General features: G+C 46.7%; 1 protein-coding gene and 1 pseudogene across 2 annotated transcripts; both read right to left on the reverse strand.

The window, feature by feature from the left end:
• Positions 1-4,584: 4,584 nt before the first annotated feature.
• On the reverse strand, positions 4,585-5,689 carry LOC306744733 (putative nuclease HARBI1; annotated as a pseudogene). The gene has a single exon. The product of its transcript is annotated as a putative nuclease HARBI1 (transcript).
• A 10,917-nt stretch (positions 5,690-16,606) lies between these two features.
• Positions 16,607-18,193, reverse strand: ankrd34a (ankyrin repeat domain 34A; the record flags this gene model as incomplete). The annotated part of the gene is made up of 1 exon (XM_079227127.1): positions 16,607-18,193. One exon carries the CDS (start codon positions 18,191-18,193, stop codon positions 16,607-16,609), a length of 1,587 nt encoding a protein of 528 aa, XP_079083253.1.
• Positions 18,194-19,995: the final 1,802 nt, after the last annotated feature.

The following is a 19,995-nucleotide window of genomic DNA, read 5'->3' on the forward strand; positions in this document are numbered from 1 at the left end:
TGGAGGTCTGTGCAGCTAAACATTATCCTGTATAGACTCCTTCAGCTAAAACATTGTCCTGTATAGACTCCTTCAGCTAAACGTTATTCTGTATAGACTCCTTCAGCTAAAACATTATCCTGTATAGACTCCTTCAGCTAAACGTTATTCTGTATAGACTCCTTCAGCTAAACGTTATTTTGTATAGACTCCTTCAGCTAAAACGTTATTCTGTATAGACTCCTTCAGCTAAAACGTTATCCTGTATAGACTCCTTCAGCTAAAACGTTATCCTGTATAGACTCCTTCAGCTAAAACGTTATCCTGTATAGACTCCTTCAGCTAAAAAATTATCCTGTATAGACTCCTTCAGCTAAACGTTATTCTGTATAGACTCCTTCAGCTAAACGTTATTTTGTATAGACTCCTTCAGCTAAAACGTTATTCTGTATAGACTCCTTCAGCTAAAATGTTATTCTGTATAGACTCCTTCAGCTAAAAAATTATCCTGTATAGACTCCTTCAGCTAAACGTTATTCTGTATAGACTCCTTCAGCTAAACGTTATTTTGTATAGACTCCTTCAGCTAAACGTTATTCTGTATAGACTCCTTCAGCTAAAACGTTATTCTGTATAGACTCCTTCAGCTAAAACGTTATCCTGTATAGACTCCTTCAGCTAAAACGTTATCCTGTATAGACTCCTTCAGCTAAAACGTTATCCTGTATAGACTCCTTCAGCTAAACGTTATTCTGTATAGACTCCTTCAGCTAAAACGTTATCCTGTATAGACTCCTTCAGCTAAACGTTATTCTGTATAGACTCCTTCAGCTAAACGTTATTCTGTATAGACTCCTTCAGCTAAAACGTTATCCTGTATAGACTCCTTCAGCTAAACGTTATTCTGTATAGACTCCTTCAGCTAAACGTTATCCTGTATAGACTCCTTCAGCTAAAACATTATCCTGTATAGACTCCTTCAGCTAAACGTTATTCTGTATAGACTCCTTCAGCTAAAACGTTGTCCTGTATAGACTCCTTCAGCTAAACGTTATCCTGTATAGACTCCTTCAGCTAAAACGTTATCCTGTATAGACTCCTTCAGCTAAACGTTATCCTGTATAGACTCCTTCAGCTAAAACGTTATCCTGTATAGACTCCTTCAGCTAAAACGTTATCCTGTATAGACTCCTTCAGCTAAACGTTATCCTGTACCGTCCAACTTTATTTAAACTGTTTATTATAACGCGTGGACTTCTCTTGACACGAGCACCCAGGGTTTCTTGGACGTATTTAACAGTTCTGCATCAGATCTCAGTGACTTCTGACTGAACCACCCAGTGTTTCTTTATTGTTGTTGTTTATTGTTGAATCAAGAGGAAAAATAGATTTCATGTTCAGTCGGTCCGGGGCGCAGCCTTGGTTTACGAAGCTACTGTTATCTGGAGGCTTTTGTCAACAACAACAACAACAACAGATTAAAAAACAACGGCGCCTCGTATTCAGCTCGTGTGTCACATGACTAACCTCGTATGGAGGGGGTGGGGCCTCTGCAGTGGCCGGGGCTTGGTGTGTGGGCGGAGTCTCCCGCGTCACTGACGTTGTGATGATGGTTAACGGCTGCAAAGACAACGCTTGTGTTTTTAAACCAGAAAGATTGTGATGTATTCACATGAAGTCTGCTGGAGACGAAGCGGATCCCTTTCTGCTAATGTCACCACGTTGATTGGTGGACTTCATCCATGACAATTTAACTTCAATTCAGTTTATTTTGTATTATTAAAATTATCCTCGGGGCTTTACAGTCTGTAACATAGCATCCTGTCATAGGACCTCAGCTCAGGAAAAACTCCCCCAATAAAGATAGTAAAAACCCTTTCACAGGGAAAAAAAGGGGAAGAAACCTTCAGGAGAGCAACAGAGGAGGATCCCTCTCCCCGGATGGACAGAAGAATAGATGTCATGTGACCAGAAGGAACAACGTAGCGGAGTTACAGCTCATTACACGAATGTGACAGAAATGATTCATATAATGAGTAGTGTATGCATGGCACATGATCCAGATAACCCAGATCCATGAAGCAGAAGGAGGTAGAGAGGAGGGGCATCAGCAGGGCCATGGCAGGAGGCAGGAGATAGGAGGTAGGAGACAGGAGGTAGGAGGTAGGAGACAGGAGGCAGAAGACAGAAAGTAGGAGGCAGGAGATCCATGGAAACTTGAGGCGAGGAAGCACAGAGGCCCCCGGGAAGAAGTAGAGTAAGTAGACTGCTTGGGCACATCTTAGGATACACTGAGCTCCTCTTCTCTCGCTCCTTCTGGATGAATTCATGTCTCTTCAATGCACATTACTAACTCTACTTCTTCCTGGAGCCTCTGTGTTTCCTCGCCTCAAGTTTCCATGGATCATGACTGTGTCCAATGTTCCCTCTAATTTTTTTTCAGCACTGAGCAACATTTAAGTGGAACTTCATTGAAAGAAAAATGCTAATGCAGAGCTTAACAATAATTATAGGCCTATTAAATTGACATGGTGTCATTTTTGCTAAAGGTAGCCTATATAAACAATTTAATAACTTCATATTCTTCATATTTAAATATGTCTGAAAGTTTCATCCTACCTGTGTCAGTTTGGACTATTTCATCTAGCCACTCATGTTAAATGTTAGACAGACCTTTTTCTGGGGCGCCTGCTCTGCCTTTCTTTTCTCCATGGTAGCCTATAGCTGCTGGAGCAGGGCCCGCCAGGAGGAGCCTAAACAGCGCCGGCCCGAGCTCATGTGGCGCTGTGGGCGAGCTTCACTCCTGGCGCCCGGAGGAGGACAGCAGGGGTTGGGGTGCTAACGGAGGCAGAGCGCTAGCAGAGGTACAGAGAGCGCATGTCGAGAAACGGGACGCTGATTGGCCAAGAAGACTCGACACGTCACATCAAAGATCTTATTATTGAGGAGATGGCTCACTCCTATCTCAGAAACACTGGCGCAAAAAAGATTTTTAACCCCTGAAAAAAAATCGTTTGTGCGGTCAGAAAAATCTATTGCGCGGCCACTTTGACTGGGCTGCTCGGCCGCGCACACAGCTCAGAGGGAACACTGACTGTCTTGAGCCAGTCCTACCTCCTGTCGCCTGTCTTCAGTCTCCTGCCTCCTGTCTCCTACCTCCTGTCGCCTGTCTTCAGTCTCCTGCCTCCTGTCTCCTACCTCCTGTCGCCTGTCTTCAGTCTCCTGCCTCCTGTCTCCTACCTCGTCTCCTACCTCCTGTCGCCTGTCTTCAGTCTCCTGCCTCCTGTCTCCTACCTCGTCTCCTACCTCCTGTCGCCTGTCTTCAGTCTCCTGCCTCCTGTCTCCTACCTCCTGTCGCCTGTCTTCAGTCTCCTGCCTCCTACCTCCTGTCTCCTACCTCCTGTCTCCTGCCTCCTGCCTCGTCTCCTACCTCGTCTCCTACCTCCTGTCGCCTGTCTTCAGTCTCCTGTCTCCTGTCTCCTACCTCCTGTCTCCTACCTCCTGTCTCCTGCCTCCTGCCTCGTCTCCTACCTCGTCTCCTACCTCCTGTCGCCTGTCTTCAGTCTCCTGCCTCCTACCTCCTGTCTCCTACCTCCTGCCTCCTGCCTCGTCTCCTACCTCGTCTCCTACCTCCTGTCGCCTGTCTTCAGTCTCCTGCCCCCTGTCTCCTACCTCCTGTCTCCTACCTCCTGTCTCCTGCCTCCTGCCTCATCTCCTACCTCGTCTCCTACCTCCTGTCTCCTACATCCTGTCTCCTACATCCTGCCTCCTGCCTCCTGCCATGGCCCTGCTGATGCCCCTCCTCTCTCCCTTCTGCTTAATGGATCGTGGTTATCTGGATTGTGTTCCATGCATACTACTCATTATATGAATAATTTCTGTCACATTCATGTAATGTGCTGTAACTGTTACGTTGTTCATTCTGGTCACATGACATCTATTGCTTCTGTCCATCCAGGAGAGGGATCCTCCTCTGTTGCTCTCCTGAAGGTTTCTTCACTTTTTTCCCTGTGGAAGGTTTTTACTTTCTTTATTGGGGAGTTTTTCCTGATCCGATGTGAGGTCCCAGGACAGGATGTTAGGTTACAGACTGTAAAACCCTGAGGATAATTTGTAATTTGTGATTCTGGGATATATAAAATAAACTGAATTTAATTGAAAGAACAAGAACGCTCTGGTGGACGGCCAAGAACAGACAAACAAAGCCAGTGACTGTTGAACTGCTGTGTCTTCAGGGGCCGGTTTTTCAAATGTAATCATTTTGATCCCAAAAATCAGGATTAAACTGATCCCAGCAGGAGGATGGATTCATGGTGGATATCAGTAATAAAACTAGGTAACTAAAATTGGTGAGTTAAATAATACAATATTTATATCATGCATTTTACAGTATTTATATTTATTCATCAATTTCACTTGAATTGTTCAACAGGAAGTACATAAAGTAGGTAGGCTATGTAGGCTAGCAGCCTTTCAGTACAGCGAATTATACATATTTCGGCCCCATAAATGAATCCCCCAAACTGTCTTTGTTCATTAAACATTAATCACACTGACACAATCATCAGTCATGGACTCAAAAATAGTGTCTAACAATTGCATCTCTTATTGGTCGTCCAGTCGGGCCTCATTCTGACAGAATGCCGGAGGTTGGTCAGTGTCTCCAACGGGCTCAGGTGCATCAGGGACGTCATCACAGAGAAGGACTTTGCGCCTTGTCGCGATGTTGTGTAGGACAATGCAAGCAAGTATTATGTTGTGTAGGACAATGCAAGCAAGTATTATGTTGTGTAGGACAATGCAAGCAAGTATTATGTTGTGTAGGACAATGCAAGCAAGTATTATGTTGTGTCGGACAATGCAAGCAAGTATTATGTTGAATGCTTTCTGTGTTCCACTCTCAAGTACTTAAGGCAAAGCGCCTCTTCAGAACTCCATTTAAGCGCTCAATGGTGCATCTTGTTTTGCAATGAGCAGTGTTGAAGCGGGCCTGCTCAGGCGTGTTTGCAGCCAGAAAAGGGGTCATCGGTCATGGTAGAAGCAGGTAGGCACTGTCTCCTAATATGATACCATTTGGTCGGTTGGTTTGGAGCTCTCTATAGAGAGCGCTCTCCCTCAGGATGTGCGCATCATGGACAGACCCAGTCCACCGCGCAACGCAGTTTGTGACGAGGAGCTCAGCGTTGCCCACAAGTTGAACGTTGATGCTGTGTCTCCCCTTTCGGTTTACAAACTCCCACTCATCCTCATGAGGTGCTTGCATGTGCACATGGGGGCAGTCGATTGCTCCAATAGTATTGGGCATATTCCCCAAAAGAAAAAAGTTATGCTTGGCCTGGACGATCTGGTCATCTTTTGGAAATGAAACAAATTCATTAATCTGGCTGGCCAATGCAGTTGACACACTTTTCAGAACATCACAAACAGGTGATCTTTCCACACCCATGTAGTCACCCACAACTTGGTAGAAAGTCCCACACGCATAGAAGCGAAGAGCAATGAGGACCTGTTCCTCCAGACAGACCATGGCTCCTTTGGATTCTGTGTTGGCGGTTGGGCCTGAGAAGGTCCACAATATACTGAAAATCAGCTCTTCCGAAGCGAAACTGAGCATACAGCTCCTCACTGGTATATTTCTGCAGTGGATCTATACGCTCAACACCCTTTGACGGCATCTTCTCCTGTGGTGGCGATGGACAACACCTGCCATGTCACTGCCTCTCTGTGACCTTCTCTCTGAGTCCTCTGAGAAAGGCTGAATATACATATGGCTGTGTAAATTGGTCTTCCCAAACACACCTGTTAGCTTGATTGCTTTGGCTTGTGTTCAATTAATGGAATCATACCCAAGGACTATAAAATGATGCTTGCTACATCAAAGCGGTGGAACCATGGACTCAAAAAGCCCAAATTTCTCTGCTGCTGAAACCCACGCCCTACTGGAGGGTGTTAGGTGCCATTATAGGTCATTGGTAGGATCTTTTAGTTCTGCCAAGGGTGGTGAAGTGAGCAGCAAAATGAAGAAGGAAATTTGGGCTGGGGGTTTGGCCAGAAGAGGACAACAGAGAAACTAAGATTTCGGTGGAAGAATCTTAAGGCCAGGGCAACAAAAGACCACGCTGAACCCAAGAACAGCCAAACAGGCAACAACCCATATAAGAGGGGTGAATATACAGACATAGTCCTTGATATTATTGGAGGTGAAAAGTCGGAAGCTCTGCATGGGATCCAAGATGTTGCAGAGGATGGTGAGCCTGTGATGACAGCAGGAAGTGAGCCTTCTTCAGAAACATTTATTCTTAATCTCAGCCCTGTAATTGAGGGAGAAGGTCAATCACAGGTGGAGCCAGAAGGCCTAGTTCCCACAGGACCCCCAGAGAGAGGCTCAAAGCACCCAAAGAAAGATGACGCCTATAAGGTACTTCTGCAAAAAGAGACTGAAAGGGCAGAAGTACAGATCCATCTAGCAGAGGAACGGCTTGTTCTTGCCCGACTGCAGCAAACCAAGGCCAGACTTGAGATCCGCCTCCTAAAGGCCAAGCTTGGACAAGCTGGTCTCTCCACAGCAGACAAAGCAGATGATGATGATGATGATGATGATGACGACGACGATGACGATGAAGAAGAAGAAGAAGAACTGCTCATAAGAAGTATTTTGTACATTTAAGCCTTTTTTATCCAGTTAAATTCAATAAATCTTTGTTTGAAACCTGTTCGAAACATCCATCATGTATTTGTGAGTAAAGTATGTATTTATTTATTTGGTGTAGGTCTCAGATGAGCGGACTGCCTGTTTCCAAGAAATGGACAATGGAGGGGGATGTTTATATTGTTTGTTTGCTGTTCCGTTCAGTCCTATTTTCTGTTCAAATAAAGCATATTGGAGTGACCCCCCCCCCCCACTATTCTACCTGTTCTTTACATAGCTACATTGTGATAGCCCCATTTAGACCACAGGTAATCCAGATTTGGTGATCCTGAACAGTTTCAATCCGGATCAGAGTAATCCAATCCCACATTGCTTTGAAAAACCAGCATACGAATAAAATGGATTATGTGATCCTGGATAGCAGAAAAAGAGATTTTCAAATCTGGATCAGTTTGATCCAGATTTGAAAAAACCGGCCCCAGGTGAAGCTGGACTCACCTGATCTCCGGTATCTCTGCAGCAGCTATAGGAAACTCGGAGGCACAGGCTAAGCTCCATGCTGCAGAAGAAAACTGCATGAATTGAATACGGTGCCTGCAAGAAAAAAACAGTCTGTTGACGGTTCATATGGAGAAGCCCCGGATGTGTGTTGGTCTTCTCGCCTCTTATGGGGACCTCTACAGCTCGTCCTTGTACCTCTACTGCTATTCCCACACCTCTACAGCTCGTCCTTGTACCTCTACTGCTAGTCCCACACCTCTACAGCTCGTCCTTGTACCTCTACTGCTATTCCCACACCTCTACAGCTCGTCCTTGTACCTCTACTGCTAGTCCCACACCTCTACAGCTCGTCCTTGTACCTCTACTGCTATTCCCACACCTCTACAGCTCGTCCTTGTACCTCTACTGCTAGTCCCACACCTCTACAGCTCGTCCTTGTACCTCTACTGCTATTCCCACACCTCTACAGCTCGTCCTTGTACCTCTACTGCTATTCCCACACCTCTACAGCTCGTCCTTGTACCTCTACTGCTAGTCCCACACCTCTACAGCTCGTCCTTGTACCTCTACTGCTATTCCCACACCTCTACAGCTCGTCCTTGTACCTCTACTGCTAGTCCTTGTACCTCTACTGCTAGTCCTTGTACCTCTACTGCTAGTCCCACACCTCTACAGCTCGTCCTTGTACCTCTACTGCTAGTCCTTGTACCTCTACTGCTAGTCCTTGTACCTCTACTGCTAGTCCCACACCTCTACAGCTCGTCCTTGTACCTCTACTGCTAGTCCCACACCTCTACAGCTCGTCCTTGTACCTCTACTGCTAGTCCCACACCTCTACAGCTCGTCCTTGTACCTCTACTGCTAGTCCCACACCTCTACAGCTCGTCCTTGTACCTCTACTGCTAGTCCTTGTACCTCTACTGCTAGTCCTTGTACCTCTACTGCTAGTCCCACACCTCTACAGCTCGTCCTTGTACCTCTACTGCTAGTCCCACACCTCTACAGCTCGTCCTTGTACCTCTACTGCTAGTCCTTGTACCTCTACTGCTAGTCCCACACCTCTACAGCTCGTCCTTGTACCTCTACTGCTAGTCCCACACCTCTACAGCTCGTCCTTGTACCTCTACAGCTAGTCCTTGTACCTCTACTGCTAGTCCTTGTACCTCTACTGCTAGTCCCACACCTCTACAGCTAGTCCTTGTACCTCTACAGCTAGTCCCACACCTCTACAGCTCGTCCTTGTACCTCTACTGCTAGTCCCACACCTCTACAGCTCGTCCTTGTACCTCTACTGCTAGTCCCACACCTCTACAGCTAGTCCTTGTACCTCTACTGCTAGTCCTTGTACCTCTACTGCTAGTCCCACACCTCTACAGCTAGTCCTTGTACCTCTACAGCTAGTCCTTGTACCTCTACTGCTAGTCCCACACCTCTACAGCTCATCCTTGTACCTCTACAGCTCGTCCTTGTACCTCTACTGCTAGTCCCACACCTCTACAGCTCGTCCTTGTACCTCTACAGCTCGTCCTTGTACCTGTACAGCTAGTCCTTGTACCTCTACAGCTCGTCCTTGTACCTCTACTGCTAGTCCTTGTACCTCTACTGCTAGTCCCACACATCTACAGCTCGTCCTTGTACCTCTACTGCTAGTCCCACACCTCTACTGCTAGTCCTTGTACCTCTACGGCTAGTCCTTGTACCTCTATGGCTAGTCCCACACCTCTACTGCTAGTCCTTGTACCTCTACAGCTAGTCCTTGTACCTCTACTGCTAGTCCTTGTACCTCTACTGCTAGTCCCACACCTCTACAGCTAGTCCTTGTACCTCTACAGCTAGTCCTTGTACCTCTACTGCTAGTCCCACACCTCTACAGCTCGTCATTGTACCTCTACTGCTAGTCCTTGTACCTCTACTGCTAGTCCCACACCTCTACAGCTCGTCCTTGTACCTCTACTGCTAGTCCCACACCTCTACAGCTAGTCCTTGTACCTCTACTGCTAGTCCTTGTACCTCTACTGCTAGTCCCACACCTCTACAGCTCATCCTTGTACCTCTACAGCTCGTCCTTGTACCTCTACTGCTAGTCCCACACCTCTACAGCTCGTCCTTGTACCTCTACAGCTCGTCCTTGTACCTCTACAGCTCGTCCTTGTACCTCTACAGCTAGTCCTTGTACCTCTACTGCTAGTCCCACACCTCTACAGCTAGTCCTTGTACCTCTACAGCTCGTCCTTGTACCTCTACTGCTAGTCCTTGTACCTCTACTGCTAGTCCTTGTACCTGTACTGCTAGTCCCACACATCTACAGCTCGTCCTTGTACCTCTACTGCTAGTCCCACACCTCTACTGCTAGTCCTTGTACCTCTACGGCTAGTCCTTGTACCTCTATGGCTAGTCCCACACCTCTACTGCTAGTCCTTGTACCTCTACAGCTCGTCCTTGTACCTCTACAGCTCGTCCTTGTACCTCTACAGCTAGTCCTTGTACCTCTACTGCTAGTCCCACACCTCTACAGCTAGTCCTTGTACCTCTACTGCTAGTCCCACACCTCTACTGCTAGTCCTTGTACCTCTACGGCTTGTCCTTGTACCTCTATGGCTAGTCCCACACCTCTACAGCTAGTCCTTGTACCTCTACTGCTAGTCCCACACCTCTACTGCTAGTCCTTGTACCTCTACGGCTTGTCCTTGTACCTCTATGGCTAGTCCCACACCTCTACTGCTAGTCCTTGTACCTCTACTGCTAGTCCTTGTACCTCTACGGCTAGTCCTTGTACCTCTACTGCTAGTCCCACACCTCTACAGCTCGTCCTTGTACCTCTACAGCTCGTCCTTGTACCTCTACTGCTAGTCCTTGTACCTCTACTGCTAGTCCTTGTACCTCTACTGCTAGTCCCACACCTCTACTGCTAGTCCTTGTACCTCTACTGCTAGTCCTTGTACCTCTACGGCTAGTCCCAGACCTAAGTTTAAGGTTTAAGTTAATGAGTAGACTGGACTAAAGGGTTAAGTTAATGAGTAGACTGGACTAAAGGGTTAAGTTAATGAGTAGACTGGACTAAAGGGTTAAGTTAATGAGTAGACTGGACTAAAGGGTTAAGTTAATGAGTAGACTGGACTAAAGGGTTAAGTTAATGAGTAGACTGGACTAAAGGGTTAAGTTGCGCAGTAGACTGGACTAAAGGGTTAAGCACTGATCACGTTTAGTTTTTCTTTTAGAGATGAGACTGAAGTGGTTTTAACAACAATCTGTCACGAATGCAACATAAAATATGTTGTTACCGTGTCATGGTAAAAGGAGCCAACATAGTCCACTATGAAGATGCAATCCGTGGCAATTGCAGTCAAAGCAGCGAACACATTGAATCTCGCAGCAAATGTAATCTGCAGAGCAAAGAAACATCAGCACACATGGAACAAGCTGCAGATCAGTCAGGAGAGAAGAAGCGATGATGAAGATACTGACCAGAGCGCTGCTCGATGATGACATCACCCCAGCAGCCACCGTCAGAGATCCAGCTGTGAGGAACTGCAGGAAACCAGAAATGAAGACCCAAGATTTAAACCAACCAGAGACTAGATATTTTAGAATAGAGATTGTAATCCAGAGCTAAATATTAGAGATTGTAGGCTAAATATTAGTCTAGAGATTGTAGACTAGAGATTATAGTCCAGAGACTAGAGATTACAGATTAGAGATTTCAGATTACAGAGCAGAGACTAGGGATTACAGAGCAGAGACTAGGGATTACAGAGCAGAGACTACAGATTATAGAGCAGAGACTATGGGATTATAGAGCAGAGACTAGAGATTACAGAGCAGAGACTAGGGATTACAGAGCAGAGACTAGGGATTATAGAGCAGAGACTACGGGATTACAGAGCAGAGACTACGGGATTACAGAGCAGAGACTACAGATTATAGAGCAGAGACTACGGGATTATAGAGCAGAGACTACGGGATTATAGAGCAGAGACTACAGATTACAGAGCAGACTAGAGATTATAGAGCAGAGACTACAGATTACAGAGCAGAGATTACAGAGCAGACTAGAGATTATAGAGCAGAGACTACAGATTACAGAGCAGAGACTACAGATTTCAGAGACTAGACTTTATAGAGCAGAGACTACATATTATAGAGCAGAGACTATGGGATTATAGAGCAGAGACTAGAGATTACAGAGCAGAGACTACAGATTTCAGAGACTAGACTTTATAGAGCAGAGACTACAGATTATAGAGCAGAGACTATGGGATTATAGAGCAGAGACTAGAGATTACAGAGCAGAGACTACAGATTTCAGAGACTAGACTTTATAGAGCAGAGACTACAGATTATAGAGCAGAGACTATGGGATTATAGAGCAGAGACTAGAGATTACAGAGCAGAGACTAGGGATTATAGAGCAGAGACTACGGGATTACAGAGCAGAGACTAGAGATTACAGAGCAGAGACTAGGGATTATAGAGCAGAGACTACAGATTATAGAGCAGAGACTACGGGATTATAGAGCAGAGACTACGGGATTATAGAGCAGAGACTACAGATTACAGAGCAGACTAGAGATTATAGAGCAGAGACTACAGATTACAGAGCAGAGATTACAGAGCAGACTAGAGATTATAGAGCAGAGACTAGAGATTACAGAGCAGAGACTACAGATTTCAGAGACTAGACTTTATAGAGCAGAGACTACATATTATAGAGCAGAGACTAGGGATAATAGAGCAGAGACTAGGGATAATAGAGCAGAGACTAGGGATTAGCGACCGACGATGAGTAGAAACCAGAGTAGGGATTGGACACCCACATTTAGAGACCAAAGACAGATTACATTCCTATTTTTCTTCAGCTTTCATTCAATTAACATTTTAGAGATAAAATGTTTTCAGTTTCTTTCAGTCTTCAGACAAACAGCTGACTCACCACCATTGGGCCCCAGACGAAGGCGCCGCTGGAGGATGACACTTTATCGGAGTTGCTTGCCATCGAGATTCCCAACCCGAGGATCACTACACCAGAGATGATCTGCATCATCTGAGGACAGACAGACAGACAGACAGACTGCAGTCTTGAGTTATGTATAACGAACTAAAGTGGAACAAGCAATCCTTCACATTTCCTTTAGAGGTTTCTTTTGGTTGAATTGGGTTAAGTTCTGGAGTCTCACCCCGACGAACACGGGTCTTTCCCAGTTGCGGGCGGCGCGGTGAGCAGGATGGCCGGCCGGCGTCCCCGGAGGCGCAGGAGGAGGTGGAGGTGCAGGTAGGACGTGGACGTCGGGTTGAACCCTGGTCAGCGTCCTGATGCGCGTCACCCTGGTCACCCTGACCACGGTGGACGGCGCCGACATGTCTGAGCGGAGACGGCGGCGCTGCCGGCTTATGACTGAGCTCTGAGCCAATTACCGATCAGAGAATCAGAATCAGATGATTCAGAGACGCCTCACACACCGAGGTCACGTCTGATTTGTGGAATAACCAAATTAAAGTGGAGGACTTTGACTTTCAGCTTGAACATAAAACCGGCTGATTTTTGACGGTGGGTCACATGACAGCTGACTGGGTCACATGACGGTGGGTCACATGACAGCTGACTGGGTCACATGACGGTGGGTCACATGACAGCTGACTGGGTCACATGACGGCATAGAGGCGGGTTAATGAGTTATAGATTTTCATTTGTTTGACCTGATAAACTGATTCCAGATCAGTTCCTGATTACAGGCAGTAAAGCTGTGTGTTGTTTACTTCATCAGTTGCCATAGAAACTGTGTTTCCATAATAGCAACAGTCTCTTTCTGTGTGTGTGTGTGTGTGTGTGTGTGTGTATGTGTGTGTGTGTCTGTCCGTGTGTGTCTGTGTGTGTGTCTGTGTGAGAGAGACAGAGAGACAGAGAGAGAGAGAGAGCAGCATCACTATACCTTCACTGTCGCTCCTTTATGACATCACGACATCCGGCCAATCAGCTCTCTGACCGGGTTCCTCCAGCCAACGCTGTTTCATTTACTAGAGACGTTTCTATCTGCTACCTTAATATATAATATATATTTTATATATATATATATATATATATATATATATATATATATATATATATATATATATATAAAACCATATATATATATATCATCCATCAATCAGATCAGTCGGATCCAGTTTAAACCAGCTTGACAAGTCTGATGCGGTTTGAATAACTGTCTTCTTGATCTAAACTGTATACCAAATCAACCTTTATCAGTCCGGATTAAACTGGTTTAGACCGTCTCTGTACACCTGCAGTAAGAGATGTGTGTAAAAATGGATGCAGTTTAAATAATTTATCCCTAACAATATCAGAATTGCCTCTTTTTTTTAACATGGGTTACTTTTAACTTCTCCTGTCAACAGGAAGTCATATTAAAAACATTTTAGTCGCAGTATAACTTTATCAATAATCAAAGATTCAGAGACGCTTATGACCGCTGACATGTCCAGTGTAGAGGTAGATCCAATACAGCTTTACCCTAGCTCAGCATAAAGACTGGAACCAGGGGAAACTGTTAGCCTAGCTCAGCATAAAGACTGGAACCAGGGGAAACTGTTAGCCTAGCTCAGCATAAAGACTGGAACCAGGGGAAACTGTTAGCCTAGCTCAGCATAAAGACTGGAACCAGGGGAAACTGTTAGCCTAGCTCAGCATAAAGACTGGAACCAGGGGAAACTGTTAGCCTAGCTCAGCATAAAGACTGGAACCAGGGGAAACTGTTAGCCTAGCTCAGCATAAAGACTGGAACCAGGGGAAACTGTTAGCCTAGCTCAGCATAAAGACTGGAACCAGGGGAAACTGTTAGCCTAGCTCAGCATAAAGACTGGAACCAGGGGAAACTGTTAGCCTAGCTCAGCATAAAGACTGGAACCAGGGGAAACTGTTAGCCTAGCTCAGCATAAAGACTGGAACCAGGGGAAACTGTTAGCCTAGCTCAGCATAAAGACTGGAACCAGGGGAAACTGTTAGCCTAGCTCAGCATAAAGACTGGAACCAGGGGAAACTGTTAGCCTAGCTCAGCATAAAGACTGGAACCAGGGGAAACTGTTAGCCTAGCTCAGCATAAAGACTGGAACCAGGGGAAACTGTTAGCCTAGCTCAGCATAAAGACTGGAACCAGGGGAAACTGTTAGCCTAGCTCAGCATAAAGACTGGAACCAGGGGAAACTGTTAGCCTAGCTCAGCATAAAGACTGGAACCAGGGGAAACTGTTAGCCTAGCTCAGCATAAAGACTGGAACCAGGGGAAACTGTTAGCCTAGCTCAGCATAAAGACTGGAACCAGGGGAAACTGTTAGCCTAGCTCAGCATAAAGACTGGAACCAGGGGAAACTGTTAGCCTAGCTCAGCATAAAGACTGGAACCAGGGGAAACGGTTACCCTAGCTTCGCATAAAGACTGGAACCAGGGGAAACGGTTACCCTAGCTTAGCATAACAACTGGAACCAGGGGAAACTGTTAGACTAGCTTAGCACCAAAATTGGAAGGGGTAAACAAAACAAAAATATGCCAACACTTCCTTAGCATTTTATTACATGCTAGCCAATATGAAAGAAGTAATATTTTTCCACCTTGGTCTCCTTTCATTTATTCAGCCTCATGCTAATGGGCAGCTTGATTAGCTGCTAAGTTTCCTTCTGCAGATAATCAGGAAGTTAAACTCTTCTGAATTGATACACTTATGGTTTCAGTTTCCTATAAATAGAACATAATAAAGCTTCAGACGTTGTTACTGAGGCTCACTTAGCGAGCTAGCAACAAGCTAAATGAAGTAGCGTTTGCTCGTGCTGACAAAGACATACATTCTGGTGTTCGCAGCATTCAGCAGCTAGATGTTGCAGTTGTTTATTGGGGTGTAGAAACAATTAGCATTTAGAGTTTGCATTAAATATCTTGAAGAGACTAAATTAATTCAGAAGAAATCGCTTTGATTCGTAGATTCACCCACAAGTAAACACATTGTTTTGAATCAAATTCAACTTTGTTGAAGAAAGACACATGAATACCAATCATATAATTTATAGTCGATCAATAGGAAGCCGTCCTGACAGAGCTGGCCTCTGATTGGACGGAGAGTCCAACACGGGGGTCATCACGCTGCAACCACGACCTTGAAATCCAAGATGGCTGCTCCACTGTTAGCGGGCGAGCTAACGAGACACTAAGCCGACGGAGAGCTGTATTTTTCCTCTTCAGTAACTCTTTTATTAAATAAAAACAGTTATGATGATTCGTGCGGCGTTAGCTGTTAGCGGCTAGCCGTCGGCTCAGCTGTTGCCATGTTAAGAGCCGTTTAGCTCCAATCAAAATGCTTCCTCTGTGGTATTTAGCACCTGTAAGCTGGACACACTGGGATCTGTGGGACAAGGTGGGACTGTTCCTTTAACTGCCTGTCAGCGCCCCCTTGAGTCCGTCAGGTGAAGTGCTTCAGGCTGGCCGTGACGTACCGGTTCGTCTTTACAGTATTTACAGTCTCAGCACGACTTCTTTGGAATTTTATGCACAAGAAAACCGTGTTTCATTGAAGTTAATCTCAACACAAATCAGATCGATGGGATGTTTCAAGCGGTAAAATAAAGAAGATTCATTCAGAGGAACTTCATTTACACAGAAATACCAAGTAGACCATCAAGTAGAGTACGTACAGCGCAGCAGGTAGCTTCACACGTCAGCACATCCGTCACTCAGAACAGGAGCTTAGAAATGGATTCAAATAAATATGTGAGCGTCATTCATGAAAATGTGACCTTCAGGGTCATGGGTTGAACTTCAGCTCCAGCTGAAGGTTCATGTTTCCACCCGTGAGACAAATGGACCTCAGTGCAAATTGTGCGTCTGTAAACATCGAATAAGTCGGGTTATAATTGTTTCATAGTTTCATCAGTTTGTGAGCGGATGAAATGGTGGAAGCATCAGGAAACGTTGTGTAAACGGGTCGTGGACCGTGGAGCCGCACCGACTTCTTATCCACCCAAACAACCTTCAACCGGCAGCAGGAAACCAACCGCTCTGGTTCAAGGGTCACGAAGAGGTCCAGAGATAGATGTCTAAAGATCAAAAGTGCTGATTCAGCTCATCACAGAGTCTCAGGGCCTGGACTGAAGAGGTTCAGGTCCTGGGACTCTGGGGGACTGAAGAGATCAAAGAGCTTAAAGGGGCCTAAAGTTGAGGCGGCACATTCACATTTCTTGTTTTGTAATTTAGGACGCAAACGTCAAGCTCGGAACCCGAGACGAGGATTTAAAATCGAGGCTCGAAGTTTTGAACGAAACTCTAATTGAACCCTTTTCCCAGTTGATTAAACCCCTGTTGGTGCAGCTCTCCACGGAGACCAGGACGAGGTTCAGAATGAGGTCGTCAGTGAGGCGATGATCGGATGGAGAAGCTTCACAGTAAATCACCACCCTAAAAGGCTCTGCAGCGACCCATCGTGCTTTGCTCCCGTCGTCAATCCCCATGGGACTCGACCACCTTCTCGGCCAGGATCTCCTGGAAGGTGGAGAGCTGCTTCATCTGCTCCGTCTGCATGGAGTGCCTCCTCATCAGCTTCTTCTTCATCTTGAAGTCGGGGCCCCGCTTGGGCGAGGCGGGGGCCACGGGGACCAGGATCTTGTGCCCGGAGTGGATGGGGGAGGTGGGCTTGCCGTTGGCCCGGATGTCGGGGATGGGTCTCTGGGGGTTGATGTTGAGCGGAGGCAGGAAGCCGGGCCTGGTGTGGGAGATGTGGTCCAGGAGGAGGGTCCCGGAGCCCCGGCGCTCCAGCAGCCCCGGGGGCCGCCGACGCACAGTGACGGGCGACACCGAGTTGGGGATGTTCTCCAGAGACTCCCTGGAGGAGCTGGTGACCAGCGACAGGGGGGAGGCGTTGTACCTTCGCCGCTCCACAGACACCCGACCAGAGTCCGGAGACCCCGGGATGGACTCCGGGCAGAGGTGAGTGTCCGACTCGTAATGCTCCATCCGGGTCAGTTTGGGGTGGGCCAGGGCCCGGGCGGCGGCCGACCCGGGGGCCCCGGCGTTCTCCTGGGACTCAGGGGCCGTGTTCCTGCGGTACAGGATCTGATGCTGCTGGACTTTGTCGGCCCAGGAGGAACCGGAGAGGGCCGCGTAGTCCTCGGAGCAGGACCGGTCGATGATTTTGGGGGAGCAGGGGTCGTGGGTCTCGATGCTGTGCCGGCGCGACAGCCGAGGCCTCCCCTGCTCTGCGATGGACAGCCCGTTGATCTCGGAGATCGTCCTGCTCAGGTCGCCTCCCTCCTCCTGCAGGCCGCCGCCGGGAACCCCGCTCAGGACCGAGGGCGCCACCAGGCCCCAGGGCTCCGAGTTCAGCCTCTTCAGCAGCTTGCGTGGCGGCGGCCTCTTTTCTCCCGGAGGTCGAGCCGACGGTAAAGGCAACGCCGAGGTGAGCGCGAAGCTGAAGACGCCCCCCTCGTCTCTGGCCTCGTCTCCCGCCGGCGAGGACGTGCCGATCTCCACCTCGGAGGGAGACATGCAGGCCGGAGGCGGCTTGTCCACGATGCACGGCGAGGGGGGGGCGTTGAGGTACTGCTTGGTCTTCTTGGTGCCGGAAGGAGACGTGTCGGTGGTGATGATGATCACCTCCTTGCCTTTGGCCTTGCAGGCGTCCAGCAGCACCTGCAGCGTGTCGCGGTCTCCCTTGTTGATGGCGTGGACGAGGGCGGAGGAGCCGGAGTAGTCCTTGAGGCTCGGGTCGGCTCCGTTCTCCAGCAGGAGCGAGACCACCTCCTTCCCCGCCTGCTCGGCACAGGCGTGCATCAGCGCCGTCCTCCCGCTCTTGTCGGGGATGTTCGGGTCGGCGCCTTTCTCCAGCAGGTACCTCACCATCCTCTGCCGGGTCTGCGGGTCGTCGTAGCTCGCCAGGCAGGCGGCGGAGATCGGCGTCTCGCCGCGCTCGTTGCCCTCGTTGATGTAAGCTCCGCCCTCCAGCAGCAGACGGGTCAGCCTCAGCTTCCCCTGAAAGACGGCTTTGAGGAGGGCGTTACCCTCGGTCTGCAGCGGGCCTCCGTCTCCCATGATGCACTGCTCAGACCTCCTGGTCACGAGGAGTCACGTGACCTGCAGCACAAACACAGTTCAGACCGAGGAGGACACGGATCAAACCACCACGACTCGGCTCTTTGACGTCTTCAAAAAGAATCAAACCTGTTAGCGTTGACGAGGTCGGAGGTGATCGGTTCTTTATCGGTCCTCGTCTCAAACTTCCTCTCTCTGTCTCTTTGTCTCTTTGTCTCTCTCTCTCTCTCTCTCTCTCTCTATATATATATATATATATATATATATATATATATATATATATATATATATATATATATATGAAATACACAAATACTGCTGTCTGTGTAAAGTCAGATACTAGTGTACTGTGTGTACTAAACACGTTATCAGTGTTTCATGTTGACACACAGCTGGACCTTGAACCTGTCGCCTGTTTTTAGACTCAACCTGACCTCAGATACACAATATAACTATACATGCTATATATATATATATATATATATATATATATATATATATATATATATATATATATATATATATATATAGTATAGTATACACACAATATATATAAGTATATACACAATATAACTATATATACTATATATATATATATATAAGTATATACACAATACAACTATATATATATAAGTATATACACACTATAACTATATATACAATATATAAGTATATATACAATATACACACGATATATAACTAGATATACACAATGTATAACTACACAACTGTGTATATATCTATATACAGTATATATATATATATATATATATATATATATATATATATATATATATATATATATATATATGTATATATAATGAATGAATATATAAGTACCTTCACCAACTGGTTCCTAAAGTATTTTACTGGATACATTCAGTACATTTTGCAAATACTTTAGTACTGAAGTGACATAGTGAAGTACTGCTTCCTCTGTAGTATTAGTACTAGTGACGTCATGAGAATCTAAAGCACCTGCAGCAGGTCACGTGTCTCTGCTGCCACTCAGGTGCATGATGAAGATGAGGACGATGAAGGCGTGTGGCGGAATGCGGCTCTACGTCACGCGCTGACGCAGTGCTTCTATATTTACACGGTCCACGCAGCGTGCGCGTGCGTTCATGCACACACGCACGGGATATGGTGTGTTTTTGCTGCATCATCATCCTCATCATCGTCATACCATTTTATCCCTTTAAAATCACCGAATACCGACAAAACACGCATACACGCACGCCCACACGCGCACGGACACGCGCCCCGGGAGACGCGCTCCGTTTGCAGCATCTGATGAAGATGGAGGAAGAGGAAGATGGAGATGAGGAAGAGGAAGACATGCGGAGCGCTTTTCTTTCTCACCACCGAGCTGAAGAGGCTTCATCATCTTCATCATCTTCATCACCGGACCGACCGTTACCGACCGGCACTGACGGTGCCGACTGTTTACTGACTGAGGAGCGCTGCACCGACACTCCTCCTCCTCCTCCTCCTCTTCCTCTTCCTCCTCTTCCTCCTGTCAGAGCCGCTGCGACCAGACTCCGTCACGTTATTAAAGTTTAAATAAGAACAACTTCATGTATTTATTATTTATATATATCAATACATTTCAACAAATATAGACATATATTTATATATATACATTCATACAGAAATATATGTGCATATATGTAAGAGAGATCACATTACTCCTGTAGCTGCTCTCCACTGGATTCCTGTAAGATCAAGAATCACAATTAAACTAATTCTCCTCGCCATCATATCTTAAGGAGGTCATAGTACCATATTACCCCACTAGAGAA

Source organism: Taurulus bubalis (assembly GCF_910589615.1).
Source record: "Taurulus bubalis genome assembly, chromosome: 12".
In the NCBI taxonomy this organism is placed as follows: domain Eukaryota; kingdom Metazoa; phylum Chordata; class Actinopteri; order Perciformes; family Cottidae; genus Taurulus; species Taurulus bubalis.